General features: G+C 34.8%; 4 protein-coding genes across 5 annotated transcripts; 2 read left to right on the forward strand and 2 right to left on the reverse strand.

Annotated features, from left to right (window-relative positions):
• Positions 1 to 10,258: 10,258 nt before the first annotated feature.
• Positions 10,259 to 12,547, reverse strand: LOC130494344 (probable sugar phosphate/phosphate translocator At3g14410). 2 transcript variants are annotated; one of them, XM_056989962.1, is made up of 7 exons: positions 12,332 to 12,547; positions 11,688 to 11,795; positions 11,555 to 11,589; positions 11,312 to 11,424; positions 10,969 to 11,230; positions 10,613 to 10,884; positions 10,259 to 10,537 (listed from the first exon to the last, which is right to left on the reverse strand). In XM_056989962.1, the coding sequence occupies exons 1-7, from the start codon at positions 12,503 to 12,505 to the stop codon at positions 10,404 to 10,406; spliced, it is 1,098 nt and encodes a 365-aa protein (XP_056845942.1). In that variant the 5' UTR covers positions 12,506 to 12,547; the 3' UTR covers positions 10,259 to 10,403. The 2 variants fall into 2 exon arrangements, with proteins under 2 accessions (XP_056845942.1, XP_056845943.1); XM_056989963.1 differs by lacking the exon at positions 12,332 to 12,547 and having other exon boundaries at positions 11,533 to 11,589; positions 11,688 to 11,797.
• A 344-nt stretch (positions 12,548 to 12,891) lies between these two features.
• LOC108835798 (glycolate oxidase 1) lies at positions 12,892 to 15,392 on the forward strand. The gene is made up of 12 exons (XM_018609018.2): positions 12,892 to 13,049; positions 13,181 to 13,320; positions 13,466 to 13,590; positions 13,709 to 13,755; positions 13,834 to 13,911; positions 13,997 to 14,121; positions 14,196 to 14,262; positions 14,357 to 14,419; positions 14,500 to 14,569; positions 14,661 to 14,761; positions 14,841 to 14,945; positions 15,020 to 15,392. Exons 2-12 carry the CDS (start codon positions 13,184 to 13,186, stop codon positions 15,143 to 15,145), a joined length of 1,044 nt encoding a protein of 347 aa, XP_018464520.2. The 5' UTR covers positions 12,892 to 13,049; positions 13,181 to 13,183; the 3' UTR covers positions 15,146 to 15,392.
• Positions 15,393 to 15,909: 517 nt separating this feature from the next.
• On the forward strand, positions 15,910 to 18,235 carry LOC108835799 (glycolate oxidase 1-like). Its single transcript, XM_056989556.1, has 11 exons — positions 15,910 to 16,103; positions 16,207 to 16,331; positions 16,469 to 16,515; positions 16,628 to 16,705; positions 16,783 to 16,907; positions 17,002 to 17,068; positions 17,154 to 17,216; positions 17,314 to 17,383; positions 17,474 to 17,574; positions 17,647 to 17,751; positions 17,835 to 18,235. Exons 1-11 carry the CDS (start codon positions 15,967 to 15,969, stop codon positions 18,033 to 18,035), a joined length of 1,119 nt encoding a protein of 372 aa, XP_056845536.1. The 5' UTR covers positions 15,910 to 15,966; the 3' UTR covers positions 18,036 to 18,235.
• Positions 18,236 to 18,403: 168 nt separating this feature from the next.
• LOC130494403 (uncharacterized) lies at positions 18,404 to 18,949 on the reverse strand. Its single transcript, XM_056989557.1, has 2 exons — positions 18,727 to 18,949; positions 18,404 to 18,648 (listed from the first exon to the last, which is right to left on the reverse strand). The coding sequence occupies exons 1-2, from the start codon at positions 18,886 to 18,888 to the stop codon at positions 18,580 to 18,582; spliced, it is 231 nt and encodes a 76-aa protein (XP_056845537.1). The 5' UTR covers positions 18,889 to 18,949; the 3' UTR covers positions 18,404 to 18,579.

An 18,949-nucleotide genomic window follows, 5' to 3' on the forward strand; every position in this document is an offset into this window, starting at 1 on the left:
TAAGAAATAATCAGTCTGGAAATAATGAATCGCACCTCAGAGTAAACAAAATCTATCGATGGACTTGGACCTAATAAAGACTATCAATTTTGCACATATCTATTGGTTCCAACAAGATTGGAGTGAAATTCATGTACCAAAAACTTGACACTACAGGCACATTCATATTAGACCCAATAACACCAGAGATGAAAGTCCCGAAACCTTAGCCATAGAGATGAAACAAGAAGAGAACAACGTACAAAAACAACTTAAGGTACACTGACTGATTGTTTCCTAAGTAACGCAAGATAGAGTGTGAGAAGAAGCTGCACTCAGCTCCAAAATTTGAGTAAGAAAGAGAGCTAAAGTCAATGGATATAGAATTTTTTTTATCATGATCACGAAACGGGCATGTACTTGGAGCCATTGATGCTACTCGCAGGACGTTCTCTCCTTGCGGCTAAGTTCTAAGTCTGAGCGGTCAATAGCGTTTTGATCAGTCTTGTCCATTTTTTGTGTTTAGGAAAGAGAGATCTTTGCCTCTTATAATTTCAAGTATTACGAGTCATAAAACAGACAAAACAACCGCTCAATCATTCAATATTTTCAAGCGATGATTATGATGCCAGTCTCAGTCTTAGGAAGGTGACTGTATTGTTTTGTTTACCCTAATTTTTCATTTGACCCAAATTTGGAATTGCGCACCAGAAAGTGCTAGATGGTTGATATCTGATTAGACTTAAGAAATAAATGAAAATGATATATAGGGTGTTTATTAAAGTAAATTGAGTTGTATTCTTTTTTGTCACAAAAATTGAGTTGTATTCATTCATAAATTTCCCGGTTCTTTAAGCATATATTTTCTCCAACTGTTAATTTTCTTTTCCTAACTAACAAAATTCATTCACATGTATAGTTCGGCGAATTTTTCAAAAGTAATGGCAGATTTGTTAGATCTTCTGAAGTAACAAGAGACTTCTATATCCATAATCATTAATAACATATTTACCTAGTTATATCAAACAAATAGTATATGCTAAACACTAACACTATAAATGATTCAATCTTTTGCTTGGCACGACCAAACGAATTTTGACGAGCCTATAAGGAGACAGAACGAATCGAATCTGAATATAGTTGAAATGTGAATAGCAATGAATTCGTAGCACTAATTATCGGATCAAAATTTATGGCATAGACCACGCGTCGCATTAACCATGAAATATTCCTTTTCTTTTGTCTTGTCTAATAAGTAAAGTTATTTAACTTTTAAAGACCTAGAAGTAATTTTTTTTTTTTGACAAAGGGCTTTCATATTCAATTTCTGCCTTAGCAATTAGCATAGGTATGAGATGTTATCTATCAAGATGTACTCATGCAAACTTTATCTCGCTATAGGGTTTAATCACCCTATATTGTAACCGTTTACGTTTTTAAAGACCTAGAAGTAGTTAACTGTAACTAAACCAATATTTGAAGCGTGGAAAACTAGTTGAGTTGCTAATCATGAAACAAACATCAAAATCCAAGTATATAATGGATATCATTGGGAGGGTTTGAGTATCATACGATGTGACAGTTTCAAACGATCGGTTAATCCCATCCATGACCAAATCTAGAAAATAGACAGACTAGATGAGTATGCGTATATCTGGAATCTAACATGGAGAAATAGAGAACAAAACAGAGCCAAGGTCAACTTGCCAGACACAACCAAAGGGCTGAGTATGTGACCAAAACAGTGGTCATCATGAACCGGTTGTATGTAAACCGGCAAGTCATCCTTGGCTCAATTCCACTCTCTGTTCCTTCATGCAAGACCTTCTGACACAGCGAGAGACTCCCATCGTTGTCTCTCGATCTAGAGCTGCTTATTTCAAATGTGTTATCTTTTCCTTTGACTCATGTGTTGTGGTAAAGCCTAGTTGAGATGCATTGGCATTTATAGGCATACAAAGGCGACAGATTTTGTATATTATTTTATGAGAAATACTTGGATTCACCCCTAGAGTGAACCTTTAGGTTCACCCAGCCAATAGGATTTCGTTATTTTATATTCAATATCTTTTTAAAAAAGGAAACAAAATATTGTCAAGTTTTATTATGTTTTTAAAATAAAAAATAAATAAAAAATAATAGTAGTAGCAAAAAGAAAAATTATATTTAAAATACCGTCAACAAAATACTAAACCCTAAACCCTAAATCATAAACCCTAAACCCATGGTAAACCCTTAGATAAATTATAAATCTTTTGATTTTTTTAAAATATACTTTTAACACAATCATCAAAACACTAAACCCTAAACCCTAAATACTAAACCCTAAATAATAAACTCTAAACCCTTGGGTAAACTCTAAACCCTTGGGTAAACCTTAAACCCTTGGATAAATCCTAAACTCTAGGATTTAGAATTTATCCAAGTGTTTTGGATTTACCAAGGGTTTAGGGTTTACCCAAGGGTTTAGGATTTAGGATTTAGGGTTTAGTGTTGGTTGAAGGTATTAAAAGTATATTTTTTTAACGTGTTTTTGTTTGCAATTATTATTATTTTTTATTTATTTTTATTTTTATTTTAAAAATATAATAAAACTTGACAATATTTTGTTTCCTTTTTTAAAAGATACTGAATATGAAATAACGAAATCCTATTGGCTGGGTGAACCTAAAGGTTCACTCTAGGGGTGAACCCAAGTATTTCTCTTATTTTATCCTTGATTCCATTTCCCATATGCATGGTTGGGAATTTTGACTAAAACCCTAATTCATCAAGAATAAAGTTTAAAAGTTGGAATTAGAGAAGAGAAATACTTGGGTTCACCCCTAGAGTGAACCTTTAGGTTCACCCAACCAATATGATTTCGTTATTTTATATTTAGTATCTTTTAAAAAAGGAAACAAAATATTGTCAAGTTTTATTATATTCTTAAAATAAAAAATAAATAAAAAATAATAGTAGTAGTAAAAAAAAATTATATTTAAAATACCGTCAACAAAATACTAAACCCTAAACCCTAAATCATAAACCCTAAACCCATGGTAAACCCTTGGATAAATCCTAAATATTTTGATTTTTTTTAAAATATACTTTTAACACAATCATCAAAACACTAAACCCTAAACCCTAAATACTAAATCCTAAACCCTAAATAATAAACCCTAAACCCTAAATACTAAACCCTAAACCCTTGGATAAACCCTAAACCATTGGATAAATCTTAAACTCTATGATTTAGAATTTATCCAAGTGTTTTGGATTTACCAAGGATTTAGGGTTTACCCAAGGGTTTAGGATTTATGATTTAGGGTTTAGTGTTGGTTGAAAGTATTAAAAATATATTTTTTTAAACGTGTTTTTGTTTGTAATTATTATTATTTTTTATTTATTTTTATTTTTATTTTAAAAATATAATAAAACTTGACAATATTTTGTTTCCTCTTTTAAAAGATACCGAATATAAAATAACGAAATTCTATTGGTTGGGTGAACCTAAAGGTTCACTCTAGGGGTGAACCTAAGAATTTCTCATTAGAGAATATAATCTAGAAGATGGGCTGACCAAAATTTAAAAAATTTCCACTTTCCGATTTATTTCGAATAGTTTATATTCGTTCCACTACTTTAGTGAAATACTAGATCTTGACCCGTGCGACCGCACGGGTATTAATTTTCAGTTTTAGTTTTTTTTATACTAAATAATATATTTATAATATTTAATCGTTTTATATTGCCTAAGTTAGGGGTGGGTATTTGGGTATCCACTCGAATTCGGTTAAAATCTATTCGGATTTGAGTTTTTTGAGTTTAAAGATTCTATCTCTATTCGGGTATTTATAAACTTTGGTTCCGGTTTGATTCAGATCTTTGCGGGTTTGATAACCCGTTTAAACTATTTTTGAATTTTCAAATTTATATATCTTTAAATTTCCATAAATCTAAAAATAAAAAATAATATAACATGTAAATTTGAGTAATGTAAGCCAAATTACCTAAATTAAAAATTAAAATAGATTTAACTTGAATATTTGGATGAAGAATAAATATATATTTTAAATATTTTTGGAGTTTTGATTGTTGTTTATCTACTTTAAAATGTTTACTTTTGATTATTTTTATATTTCAAATATTTTAACCAACTTAAAATAGCTTATATCTTGGATATTAATTCGAAAAATAGCTAACATATCGAAGTATATAAATATGATTTAAATACATTTGAATATCCGAAATATTTCGTTCGGATGAAGTTTGGTTATGGTTCTCTAGATACCAAAATGGTAAATCCATTTGGATATTATCTAGTTTCGATTCAAATTTGCTAATACTTTTTCATTCAAATTTTTTTAAATGAAGAGTTGATATTATAATTTCCAGAATCGTTTGTCTAATAAAAATGTACTTTTTTGAATTTGACATTGATTTAATGGAGAAGTTAATGAAGTGTATTTAATTCAAATTTAATTTTGGAAAACACATTAATATAAGTGGAAAAGACAAAGCATTAAAACATGAAGGATTATTTAATTTGTATTTAATTTAAATTTAATTTGGAAAACACATTAATTGAAGTGGAAAAGACAGCATTAAAATAGGAAATAGTATTTAATGTCAGTGGCATACCATTGTAAATAAAAGTGAAAACTAAGGGGTATTTTATATGGGTACTTCTCTTTTAATAATATAGACTAGATTTTGACCCGCACGTCCGTGCGGGTGTATATTTTTATAAAATATATTGTTTTTCATGTCAATATTAGAGTTGGACAAAAAATCGAAATCTAAAAAATTAAAACGATCCCGATCCAAAAGAAGTACAAAACCCGAACAGAAGTTGATTAAATATAAAAATTTTGGTATTTAGAGAAAGGAAACCGAATCCATTCCGAATCAAAGTATTTCAGATACTTGAATGTATTCGAAATAGATTTATATACTTATATTTTTTTGACTTAATGTATATAAAACATACAGAATATGTATGGTACTTATAAGTTGGTTTAAATAGTTGAAAATATATATAAATATCTAAAATAATTAAAGTATATTCAAATCACTAAAAATACTTAACATAACTATTGATTTTATATCCAATTATTTAAATCAAACCAATTTATATGTTAAGTTTAGGTATTCTGATATATGTTATTCAAATGTATAAGTACTATATTATTTTGTTTATATATTTTGAGAAATTTAAAGTATATAATGAATTTAAATGGGTTATCGAATCTGAACAAACCCGCAAAGATGCGAATTTGCTTCCGAACCAAAATTTAGAAGTATCCGATGGGACTGAAATCTTTGATCCCGATAACCCAAAACCCAAACAGACCTAAACCGAATCCGAATGGGTACCCGAACGTCCATCCCTAATTCACAATCTATTTTTTTCATTTCAAACACACCAAACATATAATTAATAGTATTTTATATATACTATCAGATAAATAATCACATATATTATATTTTCAATAATCACATATATTGAAAACATTTTTTAATAATGGTTGTTGGAAATATTTTGGTAAAAAATAATTTTTTTGAATATATGTATATTTTAAATCAATTTTTGATATAAATCAACTTTAAATTATTATTTTGATTTGAAATATGTATATAAAGTTTAAATTTTGTTTTATGATTATTTTAAACAAATGATATTTTTAGATTATTAGATTAGCTCATTTTCATATATTTTAAAATTTACACAAATATATAGTTTCTCATAATATAATAGATTTTCAACTTTTCTTAATAACATAAATTTATTATTTTCTTAATATAATGCTATCTATGTTTCTAAACAATATTATATCTTTTTTATATCGATATTCATGTTTCCAAATAAATCTTTTTTTTTAAATTGATATTCATGTTTTCAAACACACTTATTTTTAAACTATGTTTCCAAAAAAACATAATTTGTACTTCAATTTTAATAATATAGATTAAAATAATGAATTCATATATATTGTTATGACTAATATATAAAGTCTCATATTTGAATGTAAGTTCACCTCAACCTTCTTGAATCTTCAGGTACTACATTATGCTCCAACAGTCCACATCCAATAGCATATTCCAGGACAAAAGTGATATGCTTTGGTGTCAAAACCAACTGAAAAATCAAGTGTATCCATGTTTTTCATCGATCTAATACCAGAAAAGTAATCCATATTTCACCTTAGAAAACGACAATTACAACAATCATTAACAACTTGCATTACGCATATATATTCACAGAAAAAGTTAGAAAATTTAAAAGGGTTTGAAAACGTTCTCACATCAATCTTCATGCCTCTCGAGGAAATCTTGTAAGCAGCCCATAGAGCATTTTTCAAACAAAGGATTGAATTTTTGTGAGAGTGGGAATCTTCCATACTTGTTCATAGTCCTAAGTAAATAGTTTTCAAAAATTATCCTCATTCTTCCGAAAAATCATCACCAGAACAAAACAGGGAATTATAACCGGACAAAAAAAGAGAGAAAATGTTAGCAAAGGTATGAAGGGATTTAACCAAAAACAAAAAAGAGGATGAAGAGTTGTGAAGCGTACTTCTCTATTTTCACTCAAGTAAATTCTGTAAATCATACCAAAAGGCACATAAAGGATGGATCTAAAATCGTCTGATTAAAGCAGCGATAGGTGGAGAAGTATATAGGAGGCTCTTATAATTTAGGTTAAGAGGATAGAAATGGGGAGTAGCTACAGCTAAGATGGTTTTATATTCTGTTTTTTTGAAAAGAAAAAAAATTGTATCGTATGAACATATGTATGCTAATCAAATTCTAATTATTTGTTAAAATTTCAAACGCAGAATATGGAAACTAATTAGTGATGCTTGCTTAATTGTAGTCAATTTTCAAAGAATATCTTGGAAGGCAAGATTAGATAATAAGAATTTTCTACAAATATACCAAATATACCGTGAGAGCAAAAATAAATGATAAGAATAAGGTAATATGAGTAATAGAATAGCCGTTTGCCGTCAAAAAAAAAAAAAAAAAGAATAAGGTAATATTCCATTGTTAAGATTGCAAGAGCTATATACGGAAACAACTTTTCTATAGAGATTTTAGATTTGATCATGTTTCCATATCTCAATGATTATCATTAAACACGCAATATTAAGTTACGTCGGTTTTGTTTCGAGATAATAAAGTAAGGCAGGTCAAATTTGAGTTGTTGGTTTAGCAATATTAATGTTTTATTCTAGTGGCATTCCATTGTAAATATTTAGAAAAAGTCAGGGTCAATTCTTATTTGTACTTCAATTTTAATAGATTAGATGTAATTAGGTAACACAATGAATATATGTAGATCGTCGCAGAAACCAATAGAAGAATTTCATTTTTGTGGATAAGTGGAATATTTATGATCGCATGCGTGTATAAGTATAATAAATACTTTAAGGCATTCTTCAACAAGAAGATTTACATGTTCTAGAGTCTGTAAATTAACGTCAGCAAAAAGGTTTTAGAGCAGGTGCGAGTCTAGATATGATTTCTTAGCTAGGGGTGTACAAAGCGTATCAAATAAATCAAAGGGTGCATAAAAAAACAATTTTCTATTCTATCTAGTTTTTAAAAAAAAATATGGATGCACATACATTCATTGTCTTTGTTAGGCCTGGGCATTCGGGTCGTCAGGTCGGGTTCGGGTCGTGTTCTTTCGGATTCGGATTTTTTGGGTCTAGGAGTTTAAGACCCGATAGGGTAATTTTAAATTTTCGGTTTCGGGTCGGTTCGGGTCGTACCGGGTTCGGGTCGGGTCGGGTCTTAGATAGTTCGATCCATTCGGGTAACTAGAATTTATCGGTTCGGTTCTGGGTCGGGTTCGGGTCGGGTTCGGTTCGGATACGACCTAAAAATACCTAAAAATACAAAAAAACATGTGAAAAAATTAATATATCCGAAAATATTTGATATTTTATTTTAAATTTTTGTTTTTATTATATTAAAATGTGTATATATACTAAATTATGCAAGATAGAACAATAATTGATTGTCTCCTAGTGGTTGACCTCTTTGATCTGTAGACAAATAATCCGTCTTCGACTTCCCCTCGATACATTTTATTTAATTTACATTATTAATTTGGGTACCCGTTGGGTTCCGGGTTCGGGTTGGGTCGGGTCCAAAACTCGCGGGTCCTCTACAACAAGACCTGATAGGGTAATTTGATCGGGTCAGTTCCTATCCGAACCGGGTTTTTTCGGGTCGGTTTCGAGTCGGATCTTTGGGTCCGGGAAAAATGCCCAGTTAGTAAAAATTTTAAAGAGCCTACATCAATCTAAAATCCATTAGAGAGTTCAGTTTAGTAAAAAATTTATTTTACTGTTACAAGAAAAAACTTTTTGTTTTTATATATATCTCAATGATCAGACACGGTGACGGGAAGCTTGAAGAGGTAAAATGGTCCCATGCGGCGCCGTATTGAATCAGCTCCGTTTCTCCGCCGTATAATGAAGGTGGTCCATTAATCTGTTTCGAAAATGAAAGCTAAACGGCGATGGTTGTTGCTAATTTATTTGGGATTTTGATTATGAATGAAAAGGCTCCCACATAGTTGTCCCCTTGAAAGCAACTTCTAACCCTATCACTTGATTTCACATCCGTACCCGTTCGCATCGGGTGTTTTAACATGGTGTGCTTATAACCAACGGACTTGCCTATAAGAATTAAACACTTCATAGGTTTAATAAAACTTTCTTATATATAGCCGGCTTAAAAGTATATTGGACCCATGGATAAAATTTTTTCCTGTATTATAATTGGTTAAGCAAAATATTTTAGACCCTTATTATAAGAAATATAGACCATTTTTATCACTAAATTTAGTTAATTGTTAGATGGACCTATGGCATTTGCCATGTTTGCTACCCCTTAGAGCCGGCACCGTTTGATAAACCTAGAAAAAGTATTAACCTAAATTATATTAAACCTAAAGTATTAACATAGTAAAGCCCTTTTTCAAAAAAAAAAAAAGTATTAACATGATGTTTTTGAATTCGTCTAATGACGAGACGGGGTTCAAGTACTATTTAACATACTAGTTAGATGGAAGTACTTCACACACTCTTTATAAATTTACTTAACTGCTCAGCCACATCGTTCACAAATATCTTCTAGTCCATCTCCTCATTTCTCTATTTGTTATTTACTCCTCCCAACGAAGAAGCTTTCTTCTGCCTACACTCTCCTTCCCCATGGAAATAGTCAAGACCGTCCAGGTTCATCGCCGAGGTGGCTCCGACTAAGTTGATCTCGGCGACGAGAGAACCTTTCAAGAACATGTTGACCACCATCTCCTAAGAAGATTTCGACTTTGAAGTACTAGTCAGAGCCACCGCAGAGAGACTCTCTTCACCATGCCAAGGCTTTCCCCTTTTGGTCTCTTTGTCACTACACCAAAACCAACAAATTTTCTTCTTCTTCTTAGACAGTTAAACTTGCATTTTTCATAAACAAACCAAATATCAAGAAATCATACGTTTCTTGGAATTATCATCCATCAACTTGTTTAAAGAGAATCTTTTTGTAATTTCTCAGCATCAGAATTGTTTGTTTACTCTTTCATCTACTCGTTGAATCTCTCGGCTTCATAATTATTCATGTCACTGCTCATTAAAAACTTTTTACATCTTTTATTGATCTTTAATTTTACCACCAACCAACAATCCATTTATTTTCTTGTAAGCCACGTGAATGTTTTAAGCAAAACTAAAGCCAAGAGCGTTCTTACATTAAAATATATGTGAGAACCGTGAACGTTCATCTATAAGACTCAATATATGACTTTTTCCTGTTAATTACTTTTTACTCTGCTCCAAAACTGAAACAAAAATAAGGACCCCAATGGGGATATTACCGATCGATTTCACAGGAAAAAGTATGTATCATTTCTCTCTGTACCACACCAAGGGGATGATTTGTGATGAAAATTAACACTTCAGAGTGTGTAGAGATTTTTAACGGCTAAAAGTTTTATACAAATGAAGTTCAATGTTTTGTCAATTTATTAACACAGATTCTTATTCTTACTCAATTCTTCTCTTTTTCTTACGCACAGAAAAAACAATATTTAAAAAAAAATTGTTTACAAAATAAATTAACCAAAATTTCATATTTTTATTTATTCAATTCCTCCATTTATTTTATTCATTTTTACGTTTATCAAATGGTAACTTTCTCTGGTTTTACGTTGCATGATATATATCCAGTCAACATTCATATATGTCAACTACATGAAAAAATGCATTATTGTGACTAAAAGTCATGAGAATTAGATAAAAATCGATTAATCTTTCTTACCTTTCAGGTACAGAGTAGTTCGTATGAGTTATAGAATTCGGAAGGTACATATCACAAAACAATCAAAGGTTACCTTACAAGACTGATGACACACTACATCATCATCATCATCTCTCTGTATTAGCCTGTGACACCAACGCTATAGATTCACTATCATCATCTCCTGGAGTTTCGGAGATAACTCGAGAAGACGCTTCTTTCTTCAACTTATGATTGTTATAAGCCGCTACACCAGCAATGGCTGCGTGTAAAACCACACAAAGCACAGTTATAAAACAGAAGCAAAAACTAGTTGGTACGTGAGGGAGTCTCTTACCAATGGCGTAACCAAAAAGATTAATGACTGTGAGTTTTGTGTCTGCAAAGAGAAGAGCTGAGACCAAGACAACCACCCAGTCCTTGACAACGCCAGCAACTCGGATAGTGAGAGCACTCGTGTGAGAGATCACCAGGAAAACCGACAAGTTGAGAGCGAATGTACAGAGGGAGTTAAGTGTCAACACCAGGAAATGGAAGTCCCATGTGCCACTCCCCTCCTCCATCTTCGACTTCTCTAGGAAGATCCACGGTAGAAACAAGCAAACAGCACTACATAGAGATAAAAAAGAAATACACATCAATTAAGGCTTTTTACATAACGAGAGAGAATTTGCACACGTGTTCTTTTCTTACCTGCAGGGGCTCACATAGTACATGAGAGAGATTGGGTTTAGTTTAATGCCTTTCCTCTTGACAAGAATCTCCATGAAGATAAGCCGCAGCGCTTCTCCCACGACACCGCCCATTTGGTAAACTACACCGATCCAGTTGATGTTTAGCTCCCCATAGGACGCAACCAAAACACCGAAACTTATGATAGACATAATCAAAAGCATCCTGCAGCTCATCATCTCAAGCCCAGCAGCTACCCCAAGAACAAACACAGCAACGGGCACTGCAAGTTCAAGAATATATCATCAGTATCCACTACAATCCAGCTCACTAAGGTGTAAGTAGACAAAAAAAATGCACTTACTTATAGCCTTCAACATCTGGGCAAAAGAAACAGAAATGTAGAGATAAGCAGTGTTTCCTAACCAGAGGGTCATGGCAAACATGGCACCTATTGGAATAACTGATGTAACATATCTGAGTACATAAAAGCGAGACCAATGTTTATTACTACTAAACCAAAGATGAGTAGCGTGATGAGTATTTTTCAACTACTCCAGAATATAAAAAAAAAAAAATGCTTACAAAGTCTTTTTTTCTTCCTTACATTTCTAATGTCATTCCTTCCTCTACCTTGAAGATCTTCATGAAGGAAAGAGAGACCAAAAGTTAGAATCTTTAACATTCTTCTAACTTACGAAACAAAGAAAGGAAGATGATTGCATGATTGAAAAGAGTACCTTAAGAACTTTGGTGAGAAGAAAGCACAAGACAGAGGAGAAGATCATATGGAGCAAAGTCAACCCAAGCGGATATGGAAAGTTTATTTCTTTAGATGACAATACCCACTGCACAGTCAGATACACAACAACAACTTTAGTGATGTAGAATTGTATATATATATATATATATATATATATATATATATATACATACAAGTTAGATATATCTATCTCTTTTTCTTTTGAAGAAAAAAGGTTCATACGCCGCGGTGGTGATCAGAACAATGTGACTTAGTTTCCGCAGGAAGAGGATCGAACCCGGAATATGTTGCATCCAAGGTCCGTCCACTACCACCGGACCACAAGGCCCGCTCAAATATATCTATCTCAGCTATAGAAACATAACGTATCTAAACCTTATGATATAAATCTAAATCAACTAATCACAGGATTCACTTCCTAATCGGATTTTAACAGTCCGTTATATCCCATCTGCAAGATGCAACATTGCTATTAAACCATCACAGTCAAGTAAAGATTCATACATTGCATCTAACCTCCCACACACGGACGCAGCTCAATCTAACGGATCGGATCGCAATTCGAGAGAGCATAAAAACAATACGATTTGAAGGATACAGATCGAGATTGTGAGATTTGACCTTATTGAAGAAGATTTGACCGCTAGAGAGAGCGATGTAGAGAAGAATGTAAGCATATGTCACGAACTCGTCTCTCACAATGCCTTTGCTCCGATCCGCCGCCGCCATTGAATCCGATTGACGGTGATGATGATCTCTGATTACGGCTTTGCTTCGTCGTCTTCTCTCCTTCATTCACTGAAGCTTTTCACTTTCCTATCTTAGCAAACAACAAGTTTGAATATTCTCTCCTCAACGCATTCTGAATCTCTGATGGGCTTTAGTCACATGAAAAGCCCATTATCTCTGGGCTCTTAATCTTTCTTATGGAACCTATTCTCTGTTTTATAAGGTATAAAGCCCATAATTGTTCTTCATCTTTACTGTTTTTTTTTCTGTTTCAGTTTCATCATGATTCATCTACTCTTGGATTTTTGTCCTTTCGAAAGTAAAGAAATGATTGGTTATTTATGGAAATAATAACTTTTATCCTCGAAAAATGTAAACGATAATACAAATGAAAAGCTAAGGATCACACAAGTTGCTCTTGTGGATTAGACACAACCCATCTCATCTTTTGTCCGTATCTCTCAACCATTCTTCACCTCCAGCTTCTCATCCATATTAAACAATAGTAACATGACAAATATATAACATTTAAATATAGAACATATATATAATTTAAGCCCTCGTTACAGTCACCCTTCATCTCTTCCCCGACCTCTCCATTCCTATCAAGGTACGTGCGTTAAAGACCAAACAGAAAACACGTTTGTCTGAATTCTTGAGATTAATTAGTATCGTAGCTATGATTATGTCTGAATTCTACAAAAGATGACTAACTGAAGTTTGTTAAGCTCTTTTTGACAGAAAATGGAGATCACAAACGTTACTGAGTATGAAGCAATCGCAAAGGAGAAGTTGCCTAAGATGGTATATGACTACTATGCGTCCGGAGCAGAGGACCAATGGACTCTTCAGGAGAACAGAAACGCTTTCGCTAGGATCCTGTCAGTTTTTTCTTACCTTTTCCTTAAGATAATATTATTATTATATGTTTGTTCAAAAAAAAAAAAATTTATTATTATATATAATACTGTTTTGTTATTGGTCTCACATGCGTCATATATCAATCTTGTGGAATGTTTTTGACAGCTTTCGGCCTAGGATTCTGATTGATGTGAGCAAGATTGATATGACAACAAACGTCTTGGGTTTCAAGATCTCCATGCCCATCATGGTTGCTCCTACTGCCATGCAGAAGATGGCTCATCCTGAAGGTAAAATAAAATAAAAAAATAAAAAAAAATCTGCTATGTCCTGAAACATATGTAGAAACCGAGTTATGTTGGAGAGACAACAGACTAAGGAATGTTCTAATGGAAAATAATAATACAGGTGAATATGCTACGGCTAGAGCTGCGTCTGCCGCTGGAACCATCATGGTATGTTATTATATTTGTCACAATGTTTTTCATCCAAATTAAACAAGACTTTGAATCTTTTCTTCCATGATGTTGTAGACACTCTCTTCATGGGCTACTTCCAGCGTTGAAGAAGTTGCTTCCACAGGTCCAGGGATCCGATTCTTCCAGCTCTATGTAAGTTACCTACTAGGCAGCTTGTTGTACAACCCCTGGTTACATTTGATGGTTTGAAAAAGAATTAGGATTGTTCTGAGTTTAGGTATACAAGAACAGGAAAGTGGTTGAGCAGCTCGTGAGAAGAGCAGAGAAGGCAGGGTTCAAAGCCATTGCTCTCACTGTAGACACCCCAAGGCTAGGTCGCAGAGAGTCTGATATCAAGAACAGGTAAAGCCACTCCAACTGAGATGTTATAGCTAGAAACTGTAGAGTAATTAACAATGTGCGTTTTTGTACTACAGATTCACTTTGCCTCCAAACTTGACATTGAAGAACTTTGAAGGTCTTGACCTCGGAAAGATGGACGAGGTAAGCATCCATCAGATGTTATCTACCATTCTAGGCAATGATTCAACTATTGTTTTATGATATTTTCTTGAACTTATTATGTTACTACCTGCAGGCCAATGACTCTGGCTTGGCTTCATATGTTGCTGGTCAAATTGACCGTACCTTGAGCTGGAAGGTAGGAGAATACAACAGATCATAAGTTAGCATATAGCAAAACCACAGAAACTTGATTTCAACTTTCATGTATACAAACAGGACGTCCAGTGGCTCCAGACAATCACCAGCATGCCAATTCTTGTCAAGGGTGTTCTTACAGGAGAAGATGGTGAGTTACAATCTGACAAACAAATTGTTTCCATCACTTTATTTCATGAGAAAATACTTCATGAGGTTCAACTATCATTACCCTCTTGCAGCAAGGATAGCGATTCAAGCTGGAGCAGCAGGGATCATTGTGTCAAACCATGGAGCTCGTCAGCTTGACTATGTCCCAGCAACAATCTCAGCCCTTGAAGAGGTAAGATCATTGTCGGCTACATACATCTCATGAAAGTGTGGTGTCCAACAATTTCAATTCTCTCTTCTCGCGTGTTCAGGTTGTTAAAGCGACACAAGGACGAGTTCCTGTCTTCTTGGACGGTGGTGTTCGACGTGGAACTGATGTCTTCAAGGCACTTGCACTTGGAGCTTCCGGGATATTCGTAAGCATCATGTGATATTTCAATTTACCACTGACAGTTTACAACACAGTATGTTTAATTGACCTGAATCTCAGATTGGTAGACCAGTGGTGTTCTCACTAGCCGCTGAAGGAGAAGCTGGAGTCAGAAAAGTGCTTCAAATGTTACGCGATGAGTTCGAGCTAACCATGGCACTAAGTGGGGTGCAGGTCTCTCAGTGAGATCACTCGGAACCACATTATCACCGAGTGGGAGACTCCACGCCATTTGCCCAAGTTATAGAGAGAGCCAAAAGAAAAAAAAAAGAAAAAACAATAACCAGAGAACAGCAACAACACAGAGCTACACAATGGATTAAAGACCTATTGATATTCTTCTGATTGATCACTTTGGCTATTTATTTCAAAAGAATGGTTTCTCTGTTGTATCCAAAACTCACAAAACAATAGAGATTCCCTTGTAATGCTATTTGCCTACTTCTACCTTCAGTCCCATTCTTCTTCCTTTTACAATAGAGACAACTACCATTCGGCTCACATCAGAGTATAACCATCATCAAAAGTCGAACACAACAGCTGAATAGTAAAGACTAAAGAGAGCCAGAGAGGTTAATGGGCTCTACCTACCGTAGAAATGTCCAAACAGATTGGGCTTGAACGTTATCATTAGGCTCATTGCTTTGTATCATCCACTTTCATCATCTCTTAGATTTGTGTCCTTCAAAAAAAAAAAAATTGGCTTATGAATACTATTACTTATTTAAGAACACGATAATATGAAAGAAAAACTAAGGAACACACAAGTTGCTTGTGAATTAGACACACACTATCCCATCTGATCTTTTGTCTGTATCTCCTTATCCATTCTTCACCTTTAGAATCTCATCCATTGCCAACAATTTTTCAAACTGTCACAACACACAAAATACTTTAACTCTAAACCAGATATATATAAACTTTTAAATATATAAAAAATTATATAAAGGTTTCTTTGCCACTCACAACACCTTCATCTCTCTCCCCGTGAGGCTCAGTTTGGAAAAATGGAGATTACAAACGTTACCGAGTATGAAGCCATTGCAAAGGAGAAGTTGCCTAAGATGGTATACGACTACTATGCCTCTGGTGCAGAGGACCAATGGACTCTTCAAGAGAACAGAAACGCTTTCGCTAGGATCCTGTCAGTTTTTTACCTTTTCTTTAAGATAATATACTCTTTTATGTTATTGGTTTTACAAAATATGTGAATCTGATATACATACCTTGGGATGTTTGTTTAACAGCTTTAGGCCTCGGATTCTGATTGATGTGAGCAAGATTGATATGACAACAACCATCTTGGGTTTCAAGATATCCATGCCGATCATGGTTGCTCCTACTGCCATGCAGAAGATGGCTCACCCGGAAGGTAAAGATGTCTTCTCTCTTGAAAGTTGAAACATTCTGTAGAAAGAAGTTACGTAGAGAGTGAGAAACTAGTTTTAGTGTCGCTAGAGACAAAAGAGTAAGGCATAGCTCTAACGAGTGTGATGGGGAATAATACAGGGGAATATGCTACTGCTAGAGCTGCGTCTGCTGCTGGAACCATCATGGTATGTTATTACATCATTAAGAATGATTCTTATAACTTCTTTCCGTGATTGGAGTTTATTCATTCTAAAAATCATGCATACCTTTTGTCTCTGGTTTGCGTTGTTCTTCCAGACACTGTCGTCATGGGCTACTTCCAGTGTTGAAGAAGTTGCCTCCACAGGACCAGGGATTCGATTTTTCCAGCTCTATGTAAGTAGTCGCTCGTTGTAAATCCAGATAAAACTGATCACACTTGATGGCTCACATGTTAGGATTGTTCTGATTAGGTATACAAGAACAGGAAAGTGGTTGAGCAGCTCGTGAGAAGAGCCGAGAGTGCAGGGTTCAAAGCCATTGCTCTCACTGTAGACACCCCAAGGCTAGGTCGCAGAGAGTCTGATATCAAGAACAGGTAAAGCCAAGTCAGTTTAAAATGTGACAAGAGTTGAGTACAATTTAATATGTAAATGCTGAGATTATAAACTGCTGTGCCTCTCCTGCTACAGATTCACTTTACCTCCATACCTGACATTGAAGAACTTTGAAGGTCTCGACCTCGGAAAGATGGACGAGGTACGCATCCATCAGATACTATCTACCATTTTAGTCTGAATATGATTCACAAGGTTTCCTGAACTTGTTTTGTTTCCACCTGCAGGCCAATGACTCTGGCTTGGCTTCATATGTTGCTGGTCAAATTGACCGTACCTTGAGCTGGAAGGTGCGAAAGTACAATAGTTTAAAAGATAGACATCAAACCAAGTAGTTAGAACAGGAACTTGATTTAGGACAGCGCTAATTTTCGTTTACACAAACAGGATGTCCAGTGGCTCCAGACAATCACCAAAATGCCGATTCTTGTCAAGGGTGTTATTACAGGAGAGGATGGTCGGTAACCCATCTTACAAACAAATGTCTTCTTTCACTAAAGTTTAGTAAAAATACCTAACCAGGTCAACTATTATTATCCTCTTGCAGCAAGGATAGCGGTTCAAGCTGGTGCAGCAGGAATCATTGTGTCGAATCATGGAGCTCGCCAGCTTGACTACGTCCCGGCAACAATCTCAGCCCTTGAAGAGGTACAAACGCCAAACGTGTTCTCATATATGTGTTTCTGTTCAGCAATTTCAGCATCGTTCTCCTCTGTTCAGGTTGTCAAAGCGACACAAGGACGAATCCCTGTCTTCTTGGATGGTGGAGTTCGTCGTGGCACTGACGTCTTCAAGGCACTTGCACTTGGAGCCTCAGGGATCTTCGTAAGCATCATATTTTTCCAATTACCCAGAAAGCTGCTTGAAACCATTGACAGTAGTAATAACACAACTATTTTGTATATCAGATTGGAAGACCAGTGGTGTTCTCACTTGCTGCTGAAGGAGAGGCTGGAGTCAGAAAGGTGCTTCAAATGCTGCGTGATGAGTTTGAGCTGACCATGGCACTCAGTGGCTGCAGGAATCTCAAGGAAATCACCCGTAACCACATCACCACCGAATGGGACACCCCACGCCCTTCAGCCCCACGCCCTTCAGCAAGGTTATAGAGAGACCAAAACCACAACCACAACCAAAACCAGAGAAGAGCAACAGTACAGAACATTGGTTTCCTTCTACCTACACTCCATTCTTCTTATTGGTCACTTGGCTTCCTACTTTGCTATCTATCTCAAAACTTGTTTCTCCCTATAATTGAAATCATATACAATGCCTAAAGATTCTGTAAAATGCTACTTGGCTTCTTCTACCTACAGTCCCATTCTTCTTGCTTAAAACAACAGAGACAAGAATTAGATCTGAAGATATAATAATACACTACTGAACCATGAAACTAGCTAACATCACCTCCTAACGGCGTAGAATTCAACTGAAAACTCATGAATTTATATCAGTTTCTTGTGATGAACAATGGACATGTCAAAGTGTGGATAGTGATTGCAACTTAATGCTTTACAAGTACAACTATGGAAGGAGAACGAAATTTAAAAAAAAAATTGAACAAAGTGACATTCACAAGAGAAAGAAAGCTAACGCACTTCATTAGTTCATTGCAGTTCTACAGAGACGTGTACGAGTTTGATTAGTTTCAATCTAAAACGGCCAGATGTCAGATCCACCGGGCTTCTCCACAAGAATCCGATTGTACTCCGGCCTCGCCGTCTGCAAAAATTAACAAAATTAACTCAAATCAAAATGAGACGGATTCGAATTTCGCTACGATCGTTTGAGTGAAACTACCAGATCTTTGAAGATGACGTAGGCTATAACGAAGAACATCACAAACAGGATCTCAAACTCAGCTAATCGGAACAGAGAAAACACTGAGTCAACGAACCGAGTCAGATACGAGTCGTCCCTCCTCATACCGATCCGATTAGTTCCAGCACGCCGCCCGATCATCCTCTCCCCTCGGCTTTGATCACGGACCACCGTCGCTCCGAGTCCGAGTTTGTTAACCGTC

The sequence above is a fragment of the Raphanus sativus genome, chromosome 6 (genome assembly GCF_000801105.2).
Source record: "Raphanus sativus cultivar WK10039 chromosome 6, ASM80110v3, whole genome shotgun sequence".
NCBI classification, from domain to species: Eukaryota; Viridiplantae; Streptophyta; class Magnoliopsida; order Brassicales; family Brassicaceae; genus Raphanus; species Raphanus sativus.

Bases quoted from the DNA above. Each gene is read 5' to 3' on its own strand.
- LOC130494403 (XM_056989557.1), bottom strand. From the start codon at position 18,888: ATGATCGGGCGGCGTGCTGGAACTAATCGGATCGGTATGAGGAGGGAC. The intron at 18,649-18,726 runs GTAGTTTCACTC...TAATTTTTGCAG, and splicing joins ACGTCATCTTCAAAGATCTG to ACGGCGAGGCCGGAGTACAA.
- LOC108835799 (XM_056989556.1), top strand. From the start codon at position 15,967: ATGGAGATTACAAACGTTACCGAGTATGAAGCCATTGCAAAGGAGAAG. The intron at 16,332-16,468 runs GTAAAGATGTCT...GGAATAATACAG, and splicing joins GAAGATGGCTCACCCGGAAG to GGGAATATGCTACTGCTAGA. The intron at 17,384-17,473 runs GTCGGTAACCCA...ATCCTCTTGCAG, and splicing joins TGTTATTACAGGAGAGGATG to CAAGGATAGCGGTTCAAGCT.
- LOC130494344 (XM_056989962.1), bottom strand. From the start codon at position 12,505: ATGAAGGAGAGAAGACGACGAAGCAAAGCCGTAATCAGAGATCATCAT. The intron at 11,796-12,331 runs GTCAAATCTCAC...CTGACTGTGCAG, and splicing joins GTCAAATCTTCTTCAATAAG to TGGGTATTGTCATCTAAAGA. The intron at 11,231-11,311 runs GTAAGTGCATTT...TTGAACTTGCAG, and splicing joins CCAGATGTTGAAGGCTATAA to TGCCCGTTGCTGTGTTTGTT.
- LOC108835798 (XM_018609018.2), top strand. From the start codon at position 13,184: ATGGAGATCACAAACGTTACTGAGTATGAAGCAATCGCAAAGGAGAAG. The intron at 13,912-13,996 runs GTAAGTTACCTA...TTCTGAGTTTAG, and splicing joins TCCGATTCTTCCAGCTCTAT to GTATACAAGAACAGGAAAGT. The intron at 14,122-14,195 runs GTAAAGCCACTC...TTTGTACTACAG, and splicing joins GAGTCTGATATCAAGAACAG to ATTCACTTTGCCTCCAAACT.